At 39.5% G+C, this 18,497-nt stretch overlaps 1 protein-coding gene and 1 long non-coding RNA gene across 3 annotated transcripts in view; one reads left to right on the forward strand and one right to left on the reverse strand.

The window, feature by feature from the left end:
• LOC107516218 overlaps window positions 1–12,891 on the forward strand; it is a 34,249-nt gene extending 21,358 nt beyond the window's left edge. For both annotated transcript variants that reach the window (XR_001598221.2, XR_004950787.1), the window contains exons 3-5: window positions 446–597; window positions 5,156–5,280; window positions 10,128–12,891. This is a non-coding gene — a long non-coding RNA (uncharacterized LOC107516218). The remainder of the gene's footprint in view (window positions 1–445; window positions 598–5,155; window positions 5,281–10,127) is intronic.
• Window positions 1–18,497, reverse strand: part of LOC107516217 (prolyl endopeptidase) — a 108,160-nt gene that overhangs the window by 9,580 nt on the left and 80,083 nt on the right. The window contains exons 11-12 of the mRNA XM_016155745.2: window positions 3,372–3,508; window positions 460–554 (exon numbers count right to left, since the gene is read on the reverse strand). Coding sequence (XP_016011231.2) covers window positions 460–554; window positions 3,372–3,508 — 232 coding nt within the window. The remainder of the gene's footprint in view (window positions 1–459; window positions 555–3,371; window positions 3,509–18,497) is intronic.

The following is an 18,497-nucleotide window of genomic DNA, read 5'->3' on the forward strand; positions in this document are numbered from 1 at the left end:
TAAGCAAAAGGATGCCCACACTGGGAACAGGAAAGCTCTAATTTAGGTTGCTCTTTTAAGAGAAAATGACCCATTTGAGACAGCCAATTAATGCTGAGTAGTAAAAGCCAGACTAATAGAATAAATACCAAAAAGTAGCCCCAAGACTCACTTCTTATAGGATAAAAATCTACCCTAAGCATTGCTAAAAAACAAAACACACAAATAATTTTGATTATGGTCTATAGTGAATGCTTCTGAAAAATATGTACTTCATTAAAATAAACAGAGTACAAAGGAAAATAAAATGTGAAAAGATGTTTTTAAACGGGGAGTGAGTGGTGCCTGCAATGTGTTTGAAAATATCCTTATTCTTCATTTGTCTAGTCAAAATGCTTTTCTGTTCCTAACTCCCCTTAGCTCATTCAAACATAGCTTTGATTACGCTGTATTTGTGTTTCTGTAGAGAAAACAGCTCACCTTTATGCCACGTCTCTCCATATTCGCCGCCGCCTCTTATGTTGGCCACTGCAAGGACGCCACCCAGGTGTCTCACGAAGATAAGCCTAGACACGCTGAGAAACAGCAACAATAGTTAACCTTCCGTTAACTGCCTAGGTGAGGACCATGTTATCTCCCTCCATCTCAAAAAAATAATTCTATCCCTGAAAACACTCCACATGTAATATCTAAATTGGAGTCCAATGTTTTTATATTACTTGATTAAAGTAAAAAATATGTAACTTTTGATTAATGTTTAAACTGCAAAGCTCATATATTTTCATGAACACTCAGTCTTTATCATTTCTACATTGGTAAATATTTCACATTCAGAGTGTGAATATAAAACTCATAATGCAAACAGGAAAAACCAGAGGCCCTCATTTCAAACGGAATCTGTCTTTTAACAACTATGTTGGCAAACAAAATACTGCCAGCCATGTGACAGCCTGGTATGAGTGGTGCTGGGCTGGCGCGTAAGAACGCCCACTAATGACCCCTGCTACCTTTTTTTTTTTTTATCTCTCTCCAAATTGCTTCAATTGGAAAAAATAAAGCATTCTGAAATACTGATTTTAAATAGGTTTTCCAGCTTTACAGAAATTTAAATGTTGAACTCGATCTTATATAGTGAGAGAGAGGTAGAGGAGATAGAGGACATAGACCAGAAAATAGGAATAGAGAGCTCATGGCCGGAGAACATTTCTGAGAAGGAAACAGAAGAAACTACAGCACAAAGCTTCTAGGACAAAAAATTTATGTCCTTTGGAAAATATGATTTTTTCTCCTCTTTCCACTCTGATCCTAAAAATGCTGAGTGACATTTTTCTATCTGCTGTCAGTTAAAATTAATTTGAGAACTATTTCTGGAAATTTCATCATTCTTCCTTTTAGTAACTGGGGAAACCATAGGATTCTACAGCCTGGGCCTCTAGACAGTCTAAGTGCTAATTTTCCCGATCTTGAGGATAAAGCAGAAAGGAGAGTTGGGGGTAGGTGATCAGATCATACCAGATTGGCCAAATGGATTTTCAATTACTTGGTCTTTTCAAGGTGCATTTTTCATGCACCAGGTTCTGGGATGAAAATGGTTCAGGGGCCCTTCCTTACTCATCTCTGGATTCTCAACAGAGCAGGCTTAATAAATACTCGCTGCACAAATGAACAAAGACAAATGATTTTAGATACAGATCTGCTCAGGAATCAGTGTTGTCTTGATCCTAGCCACCCTGTGGGGACCAAGGGAATGGGGCGTATGGTACAAGTCTCTGACCCGTTCATTAGGTGAAGCAGGTGTTCATTGGCCCTATTCCCTGGTACCACTATGATTTGAAACTGAAGCCTGTATTTCAGCGATCCCCAACCTTTTTGGCACCAGGGACTGGTGCTCCTCTAAGAATCTAATGTCTGATCTGAGGTGGAGCTGAGGTGGTGATGCTAGAGCCGGGGAGCAGCTGCAAATACAGGTGAAGCTTCGTTCATTTGACTGCCGCTCACCTGCTGTGTGGCCCAGTTCTGGTACAGGTCTGTGGCCTGGTGGTTGGGGACTCCTGTTGTATTTCCTCACTTTGAGTAATAAGAGGGGCAAACAATGACACTTTTTTTGTTGTTGTAAGAATTAGGTGAATCTAATGAATTAATAGCTATTGGCTTGTGCTCTTAGGCTAATAATCTCAGAAAATATGACATATGGTTTTTACCACATAGACATGGACATACTGATTAAACAATGAATCTCATTGCCTAGCTAACTCTGGTAAGAGACAGGAAGCCCGTCTGTGGACTCAGGCCTGGTCTACAACGGTGCTCGGCGTAGAGGAGGCATTAGAATGTGTATGGCGCTGTCACTGGGCAATGAGTGAACCACTGCCACTGGTACGCTCTTCAAACGGGGCTCCCTTCAATTTACTCATGATGACTGATGCCTCACAAACCTAAAAATATTATTCTACATGATTATTTTATACCTGCATCAGCTCCTCAGTAACAAAAAGATAAAATCAAAAACTTTAGCCACATGTTCAAGACACTTCACAATGTGGCTGCAAACCCCCTGAGGGCAGCAATCATGTATTATCTGTTATTAGGTTCTAAATAATTAGAGTGCTCTACTGATATCAAGTACTCAAATAACGGCTTCCTTGTATTCAATTTTGGGACACCTGCTTGAATCTACTCTGAATTTATGTCCTGACAGTCACCAGCCCATGAATTTCTTCCCAAATAAGAAGAATCTGAATCAGATTTCACATGAGGCACTATTTAGAAGTTGGCTTAAAGCTGGTCTGGTAGAAGATTCCTTGCTTTTATTAAAAATGTTCAAAGCAAATTCCACTTGATACTATAAATGGGATATTAAAATCAAGTTTGCAAATAACTGACAAAATATTCACATAAACAATGTCAAATGTAGTACAAATTTAGATTTTTCTCCCTGAACATAAGTCTTTGGGAAATAATCACAGAAACAGTGTAGAATGGTTTAAAATGGATGAATAGGCTATACAGAAAATATATTTATAACTGAATGTTAAGATAGCCTATTTTAAGACTCGTGCTGCTGAAAAAATATCAGTTGAAAAACCATTCCTTCTGAAGAGACTACTGAGGGCAGTGGGGTGTTAGCAAATGCAAACACTAAAGGCAGGAGCTTCCTTTCTTCAAGACTCAAGAGATACTACACAAGATTAGCTTGTAATGATCCTGAAATTCCTGACTAAAAATGCCTGGAGGATAACACATAATCCTGCCCCTCCACAAAAATGGCAAGCAAGACATATATGGTTAAATATACTAGAAAAATAAGATTCATTAGCTCCGCCTCTGGTTTCTTCCCACTGTATGAAGAGGATCAAATGCATGCTGAAGCACCAAGAGTGTTCCACACTTACCTGTAGTTGGGTGTGATCGATATGTTGAAGCCACCGTAGCCATATAAGAAAGCAGGATGCGAACCATCCAATTTTATGCCCTTTTTATGTACAATGAACATTGGGATCTTAGTACCATCCTTGCTAGGGTAGAAAATCTAGAACAAAAGAGAATACTTAGATTAAGTATTACTCCATAAACATCTGTATGCTTTTACATGGGTAGTATATCCTCCACCAAGACATACAGTGGCACAGTGGAAATCCACTACCACTGTGGGTGTCTGACGAAGTATCGCTCAGTTTTTGTGGAGAGAGTGAGGAGCAGTGAAAAGCACTTGGGTCTGAAAACTGGGAGAGCTGAATTTGAATTCTTATTCCACAACCATCTAGCGAGTGACCCTGGGCATGCTGTTTTATCCTCCCTCAACTTCAGTCATTTAGTCCTAAAATGTAGCCCTCATGCCCACTGCCCAGGGCCTTCTGAGGCACACAGAAGAGAGACATTTGTTTTCTACTCCCAACACTGGAAAAAGTCAGACTTGGCCATCCTGCTGAATAATTCAATATAGGGAGATATCTTTACCAGAAAACAAATTTCATATTCAACTTCTTCTCCAAATGTTAAGACACTCAACTCCCCTTCATTTTTCTATGCTCGACTGTTCAATAAATGTTAGCAACAACGAAACATGTATTAGCTTAGAGAGTAGATGAGGAACAACATGAAAATCCTATTATTCCTGGTTAAACGAAGACACTTTCTCCAGTATTTTTAAGGCTCATGAAACCTTCCTTAGTCTGGGCATCCTCGGGCAAGTTTAGTCAACATTTCTATATTAACTACTTTCTGGATAAAGTAAGAGAAAAAGAAGAAGGAGAACATTAAATGTTATTCGAATGATAAGTCATGGAATAAGCAATAAGCCACCAAAAGCTGATAATGGCTTCTTCTAGACGGAAAATCTGTAAAGAGCTTTCTCTTTGGACAAACATGGTGTCTCTACCCCAACTGGCACCTGGAAAGTACCCAGCTCTGAAACGTCTTGCTGACTTCATCTGTCATGGTCAAGGACATAAGCCTTTACACTTAGTGTAACTTTCAGCCATATTATATTAAAAGCTTTTAAGGTGGCAGTTCTACTGTAGGAAGATGCTACAAAGTGCTTGGAAATAGTAGGGGAGGGTAGAAGCAGGAGGCAATGCAAATTTGGAGAAAGGCACAACTGGGCCATAATAAACACCTGCAAGTCTTGTAGGTTTTTGAAACCTGACAAGAAATAGTAGCATAAAAACCATTTGTTTCTGACTTAGAAATACTGAGAGACGTAAATTTGACAGTTAGGAATCATGTAGAATATAGAGTTCAAAATTAACAGAGCGGACACAGTTTTATTTAAAGTTCCTTAGTGGCAGTGAGCGGTCACTAACAGAGTATGACTATGGGTGGTAAGAGTAAATACAGAGTAAAAGAAACACGTTTCAAGTCACTCGCTGGGGCTAATGAGCTGAAATCCAGGGCCTTCAACTCAGATTTAGGGAGATGTTAGAGCACTCTAACCACAGCGTGGCAGGAGCAGGGAGCAACCTGGCTCACACTATTCTACCCTAACTGAGTCAGCTGTTCAAAAAGGAGTGTTCCCTCCGGCCACGCCCCCGCCCCCAATGTTGAACCCCTGCCCCTGCGCGCAGTCTCTCTCCATCCAACTCATCCCTTCTCTGCATCCTGCATTTCATCGGTCAGCAGGACTGATGCACCTCTAGTCCCCACTAAGATAACTCGCAGACTCTCTTTCTGTTCACAGAGTGCTCTATCTCGTCACTTTGTGACAATCTGGCTTCCTTCCTGGCACCACTTTTGCTACCACCTATAGGATTTGCAGTGCCTGCAAGTCAGTCTGCAACTCTCCCATCTGGCTCCGGGACAGAGGTAACCTTTTAGAATTACAACAAAAGCACAAAGCCACTTTTATGCCAGTAGTTGCAAAAATATATCTTAGCTTTAAGCTGGTGTGGTTCAGATGTTAAAATAACATTTTGAGCCACTACGGAGTCACAGTTTGGAGGTTCCTCAAGAAATTAAAAAAAACTACCTTATGACCCAGCAATTCTACTTCTGGGTATTTACCTGAGGAAAACCAGAACACTAATTTGAAAAAAACATATGCAACACTATGCTCACTGCAGTGTTATTTACAATAGCCAAGGTATGGAAGTAGCCTAAGTGGTCATCAACAGACGACTGGATAAAGAAGTTGTACATATATACAATGGAATATTACTCAGCCATAAAAAAAAGAAATCTTACATTTGCAAATACATGGATCAACCTAGAAGGTATTAAGCTAAGTGAAATAAGACAAAGACAAATATCGTGATTTCATTTATATGTGGAATCTAAGGAACAAAATAAATGAACAAAGTGAAAACAGACTCATAGACACAGAGAACAAACCAGTGTTTGCCAGATAGGACGGAGGTTGGGGGGAGGGACTGGGTGAAAAAGGTGAAGGGATTAAGAAGTATAAATTGGTAGTTACAACACATTCACTGAGATGTGAAGTACAGCATAGGGCAGGAGTCCCCAACCCCCGGGCCACGGACCAGTACCGGTCCAAGGACTGTTAGGAATGGGGCTGTACAGCCAAGGTGAGTGGCTGGTGAGTGAGTGAAGCTTCATCTGTATTTGCGGCCACTCCCCAGCACTAGCATCGCCGTTCCCTCGTGCTAAAAAGGCTGGGGACTGCTGGATAGGGGATATAGTCAATGATAGTGTAATAACTTATATAGTGCCAGGTAGGTACTAGACTAATTAGGGGGATCATTTTGGAAATTACATAAATGTCTCACCACTATGCTGTACACCTGAAACTAATACAAAATAATACTGAATGCCAACTCTAATTGAAAAATAAAAATTGAAAAAATTTGAACACTGTTCACAAGTGAAAGTGCACTGTGAAGATGATTATAATAAAATCACCTTCAAGAAAACTCCTTACAAGAAGGCTAATTCCAGTCTTGAAATAAACATACATCCCTCATATATATATGTGTGTATATTTTATCAAATCTTTCTACCCACAAACAGCAGCATTCTTTGTCATTTCCATTTGCGGAAAGGCAATTGATATTAAACCTTAACCTGACTTCAATAAAAGGACAAACTGAATCCTGAGTCTTTTGATAACTATGGAAGGAATCCATGTGGACATTTTAGAAACAGTCATTAAAAATAGTCCCGCCATTTTCCATTATGCACTTTCTACTTCCTTGACTTAACTGAAACTGGCTACCTCTTGAAGCCACTTCCTTTAAATTTTTCGGCACATTTTCTTTCCCACTGCCCTGAATTTGCTTGGTTAGGAGAAGCTAGCAAACTCCTTGTTGTCATTTGGTCCTCAAACCTGGCCAAATCAGAAAGCTCCACTTCAGAAGCCACACCAGTGGCTCTTGAACCTTATTGGCTGGGCCTTTGCATCTGTGACGAACATACTGAAAATAGTTTTCTGAAACCTGCAGATTTTGTATGTCTTCTAGCTACTCTGATACAGGTGAATCTGGGCTCAAACGCCTAGTCAGACCATTTGCTTTTATCGCTCCCTCTATCCTAGTCAATATCAACTAAAAATAGTTATTTTCTCACAATCCTTGACAATTTTAATATGGGACTCTATATTTCTTTATCCAGTTCTTCTGCAATTTTCTTCAGTGACTTTATCGATGCAATTGATGACCTGTCCAGCATCCTGACCTTCAGAGGCCTAAATGCCTCAATGTCAAGACCTTTGCTTCCACCCTACCCTACTGTACCCACTTAGTTCCAATACTTAGTGCCAGGCATGGCACTAAGCACTGGAGACATAAAGATGGAACAAGACCTGGATAATTCCCTCATGAAACTTAAAGTCGAAGGAGACAAACCAGCAGGCACTTCACACACCCACTGCATTGGCTATGCCTTGACCCTTCGAACTTCAGCCTCTTCTGCAGGGAACTCTGACATTCCCCCTGGGACTCATGTTTGTTCTTTCACAACCTCCTTTCCTTCCTTCCTTTCTTCTGGGGCATCTGCTGGTTTTGTTTGTTTGTTTGTTTGTTTGTTTTTTAACTCTTATCGTGATATTCTTCAATATAGAATTCAGTACAGAGTCCTAAACTCTCTGGCTGACAACCTCTCTTGGGCTTTCTTGCCCAGCTTGGGACACTTGGCCAGCCCTTTAAGTGTCATTAATACCTGAAATCCTCTAAACCTAACCACACCCACTGGATCCCTTCTTTTCCTCTGGGCTGTTAGGCACTCAGAAAATGCCAATTTGCTTCACTACAAATTAATAACACTTGAAATCACAAGCTCTGAAATTATGCTTTATTACTTTTTTTCTTTCCCTAAATGAATTCCTTATTTTTTTTCTTTCCCATATATCTCCTAAATGTCTTCTGTACACCTTTTTTGTTCCTAAGTCAATTCCAGAGTAGCAATTTCCAACATTTTCCATTTTCTTCTGTTCCCAACACTATCCATTTATACCCCTAACTCTTTGTATCCAGCCTTGCCTGTATCTTTATGGAAGCCACCTGCTAGGGGTTCTTGAAAAAATCTGCCAGGTTTACTCACTCATCTCCAACCTCAGAGAAAGAAGGATCACTCAGCTTTGATTCCATTCCTTGCCAACTCCACCATTACCACACGCTTCCGATTACCACGACTTTCTCTTTCTGTATTTTCTCCCTTTCCTTGGCATACTTTAAACAGACTCAAGTTTCTCCTATCCTATGTAAAATCCAAAACCTTTTGCATTGCCCTGTCTGCCCCTCAAGATAAATTTGCATTCCTCTCTTCCTTTCTGACCAAACCAATATACATAGCTCACACTTTCCTACCCCATTCACGCCTTTGTTCTCACCACCGCTCTTTCAAAGGACATCAATGAACATCTTTGTCTTTCTTCTTGTCCTTCTAGCCCTACCTCTATCCAGGGTAGACCCTCCCCAACTTTTTTGTAAGTTTATAGAGACACATATTCACACACATGTACAGGTTATTATTATATGGCAATACACATAATGAGGCTAATATTGGGCTACTACCTACTCCTGCCACTCCTCAATTAGAAAGATATCATGGAATTCTCTCCAGGTTAAAACACCCAGATTTATCTTATTTAAAAAAAATTGCTGTCCAGCATTTCATTGTATGAAATTTATTTAACCATGTGCACACTGATATTCAGACTATTTTTTTCATTATTAATGATGGAATACATCCTTTTCAGATAAATCTTATGTACTCATGCTATGATTTCTGTAGGATATATTCTTAGATATGAGATTGCTAGATTAAAGTGTATGTGCATTTAAAAATTCAATTGATTCTGACAATTCCCTAAAAATGGTGTATCAACTTAAGCTCCTCGAGACAATAATTACCTAAGTGTCCATTTCTCATCCACATGGATGTTAAAATGGATTTTAATTTCTGCTAGTCTAAGAGTACCATCTCATTATTGCTTTATGACTGATTCAGTTTTTAAATTAGCATATATTTTCATCTATTTATAAGTTATTTTATATCTCTTTCTCAGAGAACAAAGTGTGCCTACCCTTTATTGTAATTTTTCTAATAGTTTATAGAAACTCTTGTTACATTACGGATATTAACCCTTTTTCTGTTGTATGTTTTGTTTGTACTTCTTCCTGGTCTATACCTTGTTTTTTTACTTCCCTTATGGTATCTTGATATAGATACCACATATATAGACAGGCCACCGTCACACCAAATTTTAAAAATATGTCTATATTTTCATTTAAAAATTGTATATGTTTAAACCAAATGAAGTTTACTTTTACATATGGTCTTAGATCTAATTTTCCCCAATGGCCAATTATTTTGTAACATTTACTGAAGAACTATTCTTTTCCCTACTTTCAGAAACTTTTGACTTGATTTCTTCCCAGACCCCCTTCATTTTGATCCGTATCTGGCAACTGCTTCTTTGGTTTCTTGGGTGGAGTATTACTCTGGTTCTTTTTTTATTTCTCTAATTCTTTTTCAACCTTCCTAACGGATTCATTACTAGCTCTTCTTCCTCCTGCCAAATGCTACTGTTTTGCAATGTTCTATACTAGGTCTTCTCTTTTCTCTCTGAAAATCCCTGCTCCGCCACCTCAGCTCCAAGAAAACACTGTGTGCCAACGACCTTCATTCCAGTTTTGCAAGCCCATATGAGGGGCTATGGAGAAAGGCCCTGAGGTCGCCTCAACTCCAAGGGGCTGTGATCTCATGTGGTGGGTAGGGCCCTGCTACATCTCTAAGTCACCCTGCCTCAGGTACACCCCACACGTGCTCCTCTTCCAAGCTTATTTCAGCTAGTGGCAGCAATTCCTTATTTCACTCTCTCCTCAGCCACCTGACTGTCAACTCTCTGAATCATATCTTGTGCCAAGAACCCCCACACCCAGGCCCTCATTTGGTCATGTTAGTTCTTACAAGCAAGCCCCTCCTCTCATTTGGCAAACCTACTCAGAATTCTCTATTCATTAGCCTCAAACCAACTGGTCTCCCTGACTCCTTATTTTCTAAAGTGGAATTGTGGTAGAAACAGTAGAACCTTAAACTATTAGTAGCATATAAAAATTATAATGTAATTTATATATACATATGGTTCCCAACTTATGATGGTTCGACTTACCATTTTCCAACTTTACGATGGGGCATAAGTGATATATATTCAATAGAAACCATACTTCAGACTTTGAATTTTGATCTTTTCCCAGGCTGGATATATGTGGTACCATATTCTCTAGTGATGCTGCGCAGTGGCAGCAAGCCACAGCTGCCATGTGATGGTTCAGGTAAGCGATATTCTATAGTGCAGTATTAAACATAACTTTAATGTATATTTTCAATTTGTGATGGGTTTATCAGGATGTAACCCCATTGTAAGTCCAGGAGCATAATACTTTAATAGGATGACAAAGTTTTTATGGGATCTTTAATGGACAGGGGAACAAAGTGTTCACATGGGTTCAAAGAGACACTCATTCAAGTAATAGAAAAAGTCTGTCATCTAAGCTCACCATGTGAAGCTGATGGGCCCTGTCTTCCCTCTCTTTCTGTCAGCAGAAGAGCAAATGGGTCATGATGTAGGTCAGCAAGGAGCCTGCAAAACTGGTGTTAACAACAGGGGTGGCCCCTGACATACCCTTTCACCCTAACAGGCTACAAGCACCACCAAAGAATCCATGACACTCTCTGGAAGCACCCACGTAATCTCATAAGAGGGACTATTTTAGCGTGCTTTGATATGCAACCTTCATCAGGGACATCAATTAAAAAAAAAATAAACATCATGACAGTGATTCAAAGCCATTGTTATTTCTAAATATGAGTGAGCCAGCCAAAGGTTGATCAAATACTGAATTAAGAAAGCTTTCGGTTTTTGTCTTCCTCCTCCTTAAAAACTCTCACAGCAGTGTAACGATGTTACTCCACATTGAAAACCAAGAACATTAACCACAACAAGGTATAAGAACCAGGCACTCTGTGAGGCCCACACTGTTTCTTGATAGAGGAGAGCGATGAGTATTTTCTGACTGTGTCACTTGTCAGTTCTTTCTCGGCTCAGTAGAATTAAGATGATAATCCCCAAATCTGGGGTTTTAAAATTTTTCAGATAGTAGAGACTGTCATTCTGGGACCTCACCTAGCCAGTCACCCTCTTATTTTTACAAATGACAAACCTAAAATCCACAAAGATAAGAGCACCTGCTAAGGCAATACTGCAGCTTATGGAAAATTACCACCCGGGTCTCCCAAGTCTCTGGCCCAGAGTTTTCTCTACTACATCACAAAGTAATTCACTTCAAGCTATGATTTCCTTGTAAATATCTTTATTGGGTGTAATGATTTTAAAAATCTTAGAACCTTTGGCATAGAATGACTGTAATCCTTTTGTTTCCCCAAGACAATGATCATTTATTTCTAAGGAATCCAGGGGAAAAATATCCTGCCAGAAATGCTATGCTTTTTTGCTTTTCTATCACCCTCTTGAATAAGATACTCATTCAAGCATGTCAAAAGTCATATATTCAAGATACAGGGGTTGTTGTTATTTTATTATTATTATTATTTTTTAAGCAAAGCAGGTCTACTTGGAAAGATGGCCCTTGTCCATTTACCAGCATTACCATCTTGAAGACAGATTATTAAAACAATAAAAATCCCACTACATCCTGTCATGCCATTCTGCTAAAAAAATTCGGTTTCAACAGTATTTTAAAAAGGCTTAACTTAACACGATTCACTTCACAAATGAAACAAAAATGCTTCAGAGAATCACCAAGAAAGCAATCCCAACTTTCTAAGTAATCGATTAAATTTAAAGCAGCTTCTAATTTTGGATTTAAAACCAAATTCCAATGAATGATTGTTTAATAGATATGAGCTCATGATCCTTATGCTTAAATTAAAAAAAAAAAAAAACTATTTACGAACAGAGAGAAAAGGTTTGCATTTACATAAAGTACATAGTCCAAAATGTCAGAAATGACCCAAACTTATTATCAAGCTTGACTTTCCAGAGGTATCACCAAATGGAAGGCGGTTTTGCTCTGAAAGCATCAGGAGTCACTGAATATGCATCCAGCTGTCTTAGCATCTGAATATGGTTTCAAATAGATGAAATAAAAACACCCACCTTTAAAGGAAAAACAGGAGCAAGCAAACATAAATTGAGAGAACATTACTGTTCTTTAAGAGAACATCAGTTATGATAGATCAGCTGTCTCTACTTAAAACCAATTTTGTTAAGATACTCAGAGACTTGTAACCACTTAAGCTCCTGAAAACCAACTTCACCACCATATTTGATGTCGTTCTGATTTGGTGCTATCTGAGGCAAATGCCAGGACTCTCGATATCACCAATAACAGGGATATGCTCATCCACAGAAGATGAAGGTAAACTGCAAAGGGCAAGCCCTGTGGAGAGAAGAATGTCTGGTGATAGCAACTCCTGCCTAATTTTAGAGCCTGACAGGTTTAAAGGAGAATGTTCATAAAAGGGTGTTTAGCTTCCCTTTTTATCAGAGCTGACAGAGGCCACTTGTGTGGCCTGTGCTAAGTGGCAAATACATCTGACAAGGAGCATAGCTGCTTGGAAACCCCCGTGGTCAGTGCAGGCAGGGAATGAGACATTCTAACTCCCAAATAACTGGGCAGAAGGAAGCCTCCATGCCCCCATTATCTTGTAAAACTAGTCAAATATAAGAACTTCCTAGGACTTCGAGGAGGCACTGTACATTTCTGTACTGTGCTTAGTTAAAAATACTAGCCTGGCATTTTCTAGGCATTTAACTCTGGAGGAGTGGGGAGGAGTTTAAGAGTCACCTTTATGCAGAAAATATAAAGGGAAATTTCTATTCCAGATTGTTTGCGTTTGCTTTTCAAAGGATGGCTGGATGACATTTTAGTAACACTGGAGATTTAAAAACTCTCGTGGGGCACCTCAATTATAGCAAAGGCAGCCTATCAAAAAAAATCTATTTTAACTTTTGGGACATTTCTTGAGCACTAATAATGTGCTAAGTGCTATACTGATAGTCTCTGCAGAAACGCAACAGCTCTCTAAGGCTTGGCCATCTGTTCTTTTGAATAATAAGGCTATTCCCAGTCTCAAACTGTGAAGCCAGAAGTCAAATGGTTCTGAACACAAGGAAAGAAGGACAGTGGTAGAGAATCTTGTGCCATGGCGCTTTGATGAGTTTATGTGGATTTTACAGGTATTCAGGTGTTTTAAGGTCGAAAGACATTCACGGCTATGATGAATGGCTTGATTGTAGAAAATAAAAGCTGTCTTCAGTCCCACTGTTCTGATTTCTTTGTGGTCAATGCAAATAATCAGACATTCTCACTAAAGTGAAGGACTTACTACATACAGAGGTCCACAGAAAGCAGCTCTGTTTTTCTAACAAGCATTTGTTTCTAAGAGGTTCTTGTAGAATGCAAATTGCCCTGTAATAAGACTCACTACAATGGGATTTAAAGTGCCTGTGGATTGCACATATGTTTGTCTTCCTTTTCATGGAAACAGCATGATAAATCCATCTCGGGGCAGGGGGTGGGGTGGCAGGTATGAGCTCTGCACTGTTTGCGTTCAACAAATATTTACAGAATGAAAAAATGAGCTAGAATTGCATATAAAATGCTCTCTTTCTGATCCCCAAATACCTAACCCAGTTAGGTATTTGCCTCAGTTCCTGAGGCTCACAGTTATCTCAGATGCCTCTCACAAACATCCTACCCCTGCCTGTCTATATGGGGGCCTTGCCTTCTAACAGGACTCCTGCTTCTAACCTGGGCACCTATTACCGGATTACTCTCCCTAAAATCTTCCTTTGAATCTAGGCCACTCTCTGACTGAAACGTGTAATACCTCCCCCCATTCTCTAGGAAAAAAGTCCACGTTTTAGACCAGCTATGAAAACTCTCCACTTTCTGCCTTCGACCTTTGTGAATCCTTCTCGACCTCAACTGTCCTCTTTACTGAAATTGCCATTTCACACCTCAGACTCCCGCTCCCAACGCTGCATGCCTTTTATACACTAAAGTGTGACAAAATTTATATATATATATATATATATATATATATATATATATATATATATATATATATATTTGGCTTTTAGGAATTCACTTGATCTCCCTCGACTGCTACGCAATGTAGACATCCCCAAAGCTACAGCCTTTTCTTGGCTGTTTCTGATAATGAGAAAGAAATTTATTTACAATAGCATAAATAACAGCTCATTTCATTTTGGAGTCTAATTGTTAGAGTTCTTTCTTACCTGAAAATGTCAAAATAGCTGAAAATACAGAAAACAAAAAGTAAGCCAAAGCTCTGGAGACAGAACCTAGTGACAGTAAATCCCTGAATGACTTATCAGCTCAAATTTCCACACATTTGAAAAACAAATATTAAAATACTTCCAGTTATTTTTGTTTTTTCACAATAGAGTTTTCCTTGGTCCTTACTTACAGTCAAAATGTTATTTATTTTGCTTGATTTTTAAAAAATGTTATAGTTCTTACCATGTACCAAGCACTATACTAAGGGCTTTATAAATATTCCCTCATTTTAATCCACATATGAGGTCTATACAGCAAATACCCCCTTTCAGAGGGGGTCACTCTGACCCAGAGAAGCAAGTCCAAGTCGTATTTCTCCTAAATGATGAAGTCAGGATTTGAACCCAGGCCGTCTTACTCCAGACTCCATGCTCTTAGCCACCATTAACAAGGGATCAGCAAATCCTCTGACTCCTCTTGAACCTGCTGTGGCACAACTATTGTGCCCTCATGTGTCTTCCTTCTGGGGCTGTGTGTCTATTTACCTCTATATCTAGCATGGTACCTGGCAGATAGAAGGCATTTAGAAGACAAATACTAGATAAATGCATAAATGAAAGCTCAAAGACCTGATGCTTCAATCAAATGGCATAAAAATAAGCATTTTAAATGGTAGCTCATTAAAAAAAAAAAAATCCATACAAATTGAGTAGCCAAGAGTCTGGGATCAAAATGTTTATAAGCTGAAAAATAATAAAATATAAATTAACTCTGGCTGAGGGACTTATGAGGCTATATAAGCATGGCCAAGGTTATAAATTTCCAACTTATCATTAATAAAAAATATTTAACATCTGACATTTTCCTCACATGTAGCTGTCAATCTATTTTAGCAATCCATGGCAGAGATGTTTTATAGCGCTTAAACTGTTTAGTTCTGGTAACTTATAGCATGAGATTGCACCTGCACCATAAAAACTCAACCAAAAAACTTGAACTCTATTTCAAGTCCTCATTAACTCAAAATCAAAGAAGACTGCTTATTTATTTCATTAGAAAAATAAAATCACTAACCAAAGTTTTGGAAAAGACAAATTCCCACCAGAATATTTAGTAAAAGGACACAAGAGAACTGCAAAGCTTTACAAATGTGTGGCTGGTAGTTACGCACTCCTTAAAAGGGTGAACTATTAAAGAGACAGATGCTAGTGAGGAGTAGTGAAAGCGTGTCTGTGCAATCAAGCAGTCTGTGGCAGTGTGGGGGGATGAAACAGAACTGCACAAAGCAGAGTGTGGCCCTGAATTAAGGCCAGCAATGACAAAAGCCCAGGAACCAGGAAACTGGCACAACTGTCCAATTACCATTTGTCATTTGTACATCCAAGGGGAAAGTGAGATAACGGCAAAACACTGCAAGAAGCAAAGGCACACAAAATTTTATTGCAGAAAAATGAACGACCGCAATACTGAATAGGCAAATTTGGAAGTAAAATTCTCTGACACAAAGACATTTCAAGTCTAGGTGATTTCAAGTTGCTTAAAGGACAATCATTAAGAAGTCAGCTCATGAGCACCACAGTGCCTTTCACTACCCGCAATGGGAAACGTGGGGCCAGAAGTGGACTCATGCTGGTGAAGGCAGGCTGCAGAGAGGTCGTCAATTACAGGAGCCAGAGCTAGAGGCCCACAGGAGTATCACAAATAGCTAGTGGGAGGCAGTGTACCAGGAGGTAGAAAGAGGAAGGAATGAAGGTAAATCACAAAGTTCCAAAATCCTGCTGCAAAAGTGCAAGCATAAATTCTTCTGTGATTTATCATCTAAACTTGGCTGTTTGAAATGTTTTATATTTGTACAACAGAATAACAGTAGCAAAAATCTTATTCGTGAAACTGTATCTAGTTTTTTTCTTTTTTGATGGACTACAAAATGCCCCACCCCCAATCACCTTGTTTACCTCAACACTATCATGACAGAAAGGTCTTCTCTATTCATTTTTCAATGTTTTAAAATGTGGAAATAATATACGTTTAATTACACACAACCTTTTTATTATTACCAGTAATCAAGGTGGCATTAAGGTAGTGAAAAGCTTAAGACGAATAACTGAATCATGTTCATAGGAGATCTTGAAAAGAACACCTTGCCATTCTGATGATAGATGGCCTTCAGGATGGTGGATGGGGATGGTCTGACAATTATGAAATATCAGGGTCTATGCACAGAAAAGCTGGCTACAAAGTCAGTACTCTAAATACAAAACTTTCATGAAGTTCGTGTAATATCTCTACTACATGGTAATCAACACACAAGGCCCCAGGCTGTAAGGAGACCTGTCATTCCATTAGAGGCGGCTGGGATCACTGGCTCCACTCACAGTGTCTTCAGTCAACTGCTACCCGGCTTTCGCTGTTTTCAAGATCAGATGTTCAAGGCCAATCCCAATACTGCCCAGCCTGTATACCCTGTTACTTCTCTCTAATACCATGCCATCCTCCTTGAAACTTCTCCCCTGGTCCTGTGATGCAAGCTCCCCCTACCCCTACCAACTAAATGTTAGCACTCCCTTGAGTCTATACACACCATTAGGGTTTCCAAGTTGTGCCCCTGCATTCATCGAACACCACAACTGCCAGCCTTCATAATTCTCCCTGACTTCTGACCCTAATCCTCTGAGCTTCTGGTAGATGCCCCATGTGCCTCTGGCACAGGTCCTTTTGAGGGCTCCCCATTGTACAGGGGATAAAATCTCACCCCACTTGGGTGCACACCAGACCCTCTGGGTCTGGACCTGGCTCTTTGGCCAGGCTCATCTGCTACTGGGCTCTGGCTGTGCTGCTGGTACCACCTCTGCTTTTGTACGCACTCCCTGCCCTCCATGCCCTCCCCTGTCTGCCCAAAGCTCCTTCCCAGGAGCAGTCTTAGACGCTCCTCCTCCTCCCACAGGACCTGTGCCAACTTTCATAAAGTTTCTCCCGTCATCAAATTGCTAAAAATGTTTGATCACATCCCCATTTCCCCTAGTAAATGCTATCTTTCCTGATACTCTTGGCACTGCCAGATACTACGTAGTAGCTTAATAAATGTTTGTGAAATGATTATTTTTATTTACTTAACCAATCTCCTCACTTAAAAATTCCATTTCATTTATATTAGTATTAGCATAACTATCACTATCTTAAGCACCCTCCGAGGCACAGGGACTTCAGGGCCCTGGCTCAGACTAACACAGACAGCATGAGAAGACAGCAGAAGAGAGCACAGACAATGAAGAAGACGTGAAACATACAAACAAATCAATTAAAAAAATGAAAAGTAAAGAAGGTAAGGGAAATTGAATGTGTGAAATAAAAGACTACTTCAGAAAACATGTTAGAAAAGCCAAAAGCCAAAGGGAGAAAATTAAGCTTCCAAAGTAAAGGGGGGGGGGGGATTCCTAAGTAATGATCACACACTTCCATAAAACATAACAAGGAATCAGTAAATTGCATTTACATGTCAATATAATTACTTTTTTTAATAGGTCAACTTGTCTAAAAGGTTCCCAAACAGTTGTTAGCAGGCAACGACACAACAAATGTGTACTAGGAATATATATATAAATAAAAATATTTACTTTGGTGCTCTAAGAAAGAAGGGCAGTATTATTTCCTGCCTTGGATATAGATTATGACTCAAAATACTCTTAAAGACTAGCTTATGAGATAAAATCCAAAAGTACAAAAATGGCAGTAAATATTCCTTTTCTGAAAATATCTGTTGGTTTATCATAGGAGAGAAGAGAGAGAGATAGTCCAAGATAGAAATGTTACAGAAAGGAAATGTTCCATGTTTATAAGTTTCTGGCAATGACAAGCAGGTAATTTCAGAGTGCATCATCTATCACGGCCTCTCTCATCCAAGTATTTATATGTATCTAATCTGGGCTCTCCGGATGCCACTTTCTAAAGGGAAGACAGAGGAACACATAAACAAATGAAAAGATAATGTCAGCTAGTGATAAGTGCACTGGGGAATCAAAAGAGCTGCATGAGGAGGAGAGGATGGGAAGGCCTGCTACCTCGCACAGGATGGAGAGGGAAGAGATCTCTCATCAGTGCAGTGAAAGTAAAGGAGTTGGGGTAAACACAGACTGGGGGGGGGGGTCTGTGGGCATTACTTAAGGCTGGTCAAACTAGCTGACAAACATAAACATAAAGGATATGCTATTCATTAAGAAGCCATTTTGTCCTACGAAACATTAATTAATAGTCACTTCCTTTTGACCACTGATCTCAGAACTGGCTGCCCTGTCTAATAAT

This window comes from Rousettus aegyptiacus, unplaced genomic scaffold, assembly GCF_014176215.1.
Source record: "Rousettus aegyptiacus isolate mRouAeg1 unplaced genomic scaffold, mRouAeg1.p scaffold_m13_p_1, whole genome shotgun sequence".
NCBI classification, from domain to species: Eukaryota; Metazoa; Chordata; class Mammalia; order Chiroptera; family Pteropodidae; genus Rousettus; species Rousettus aegyptiacus.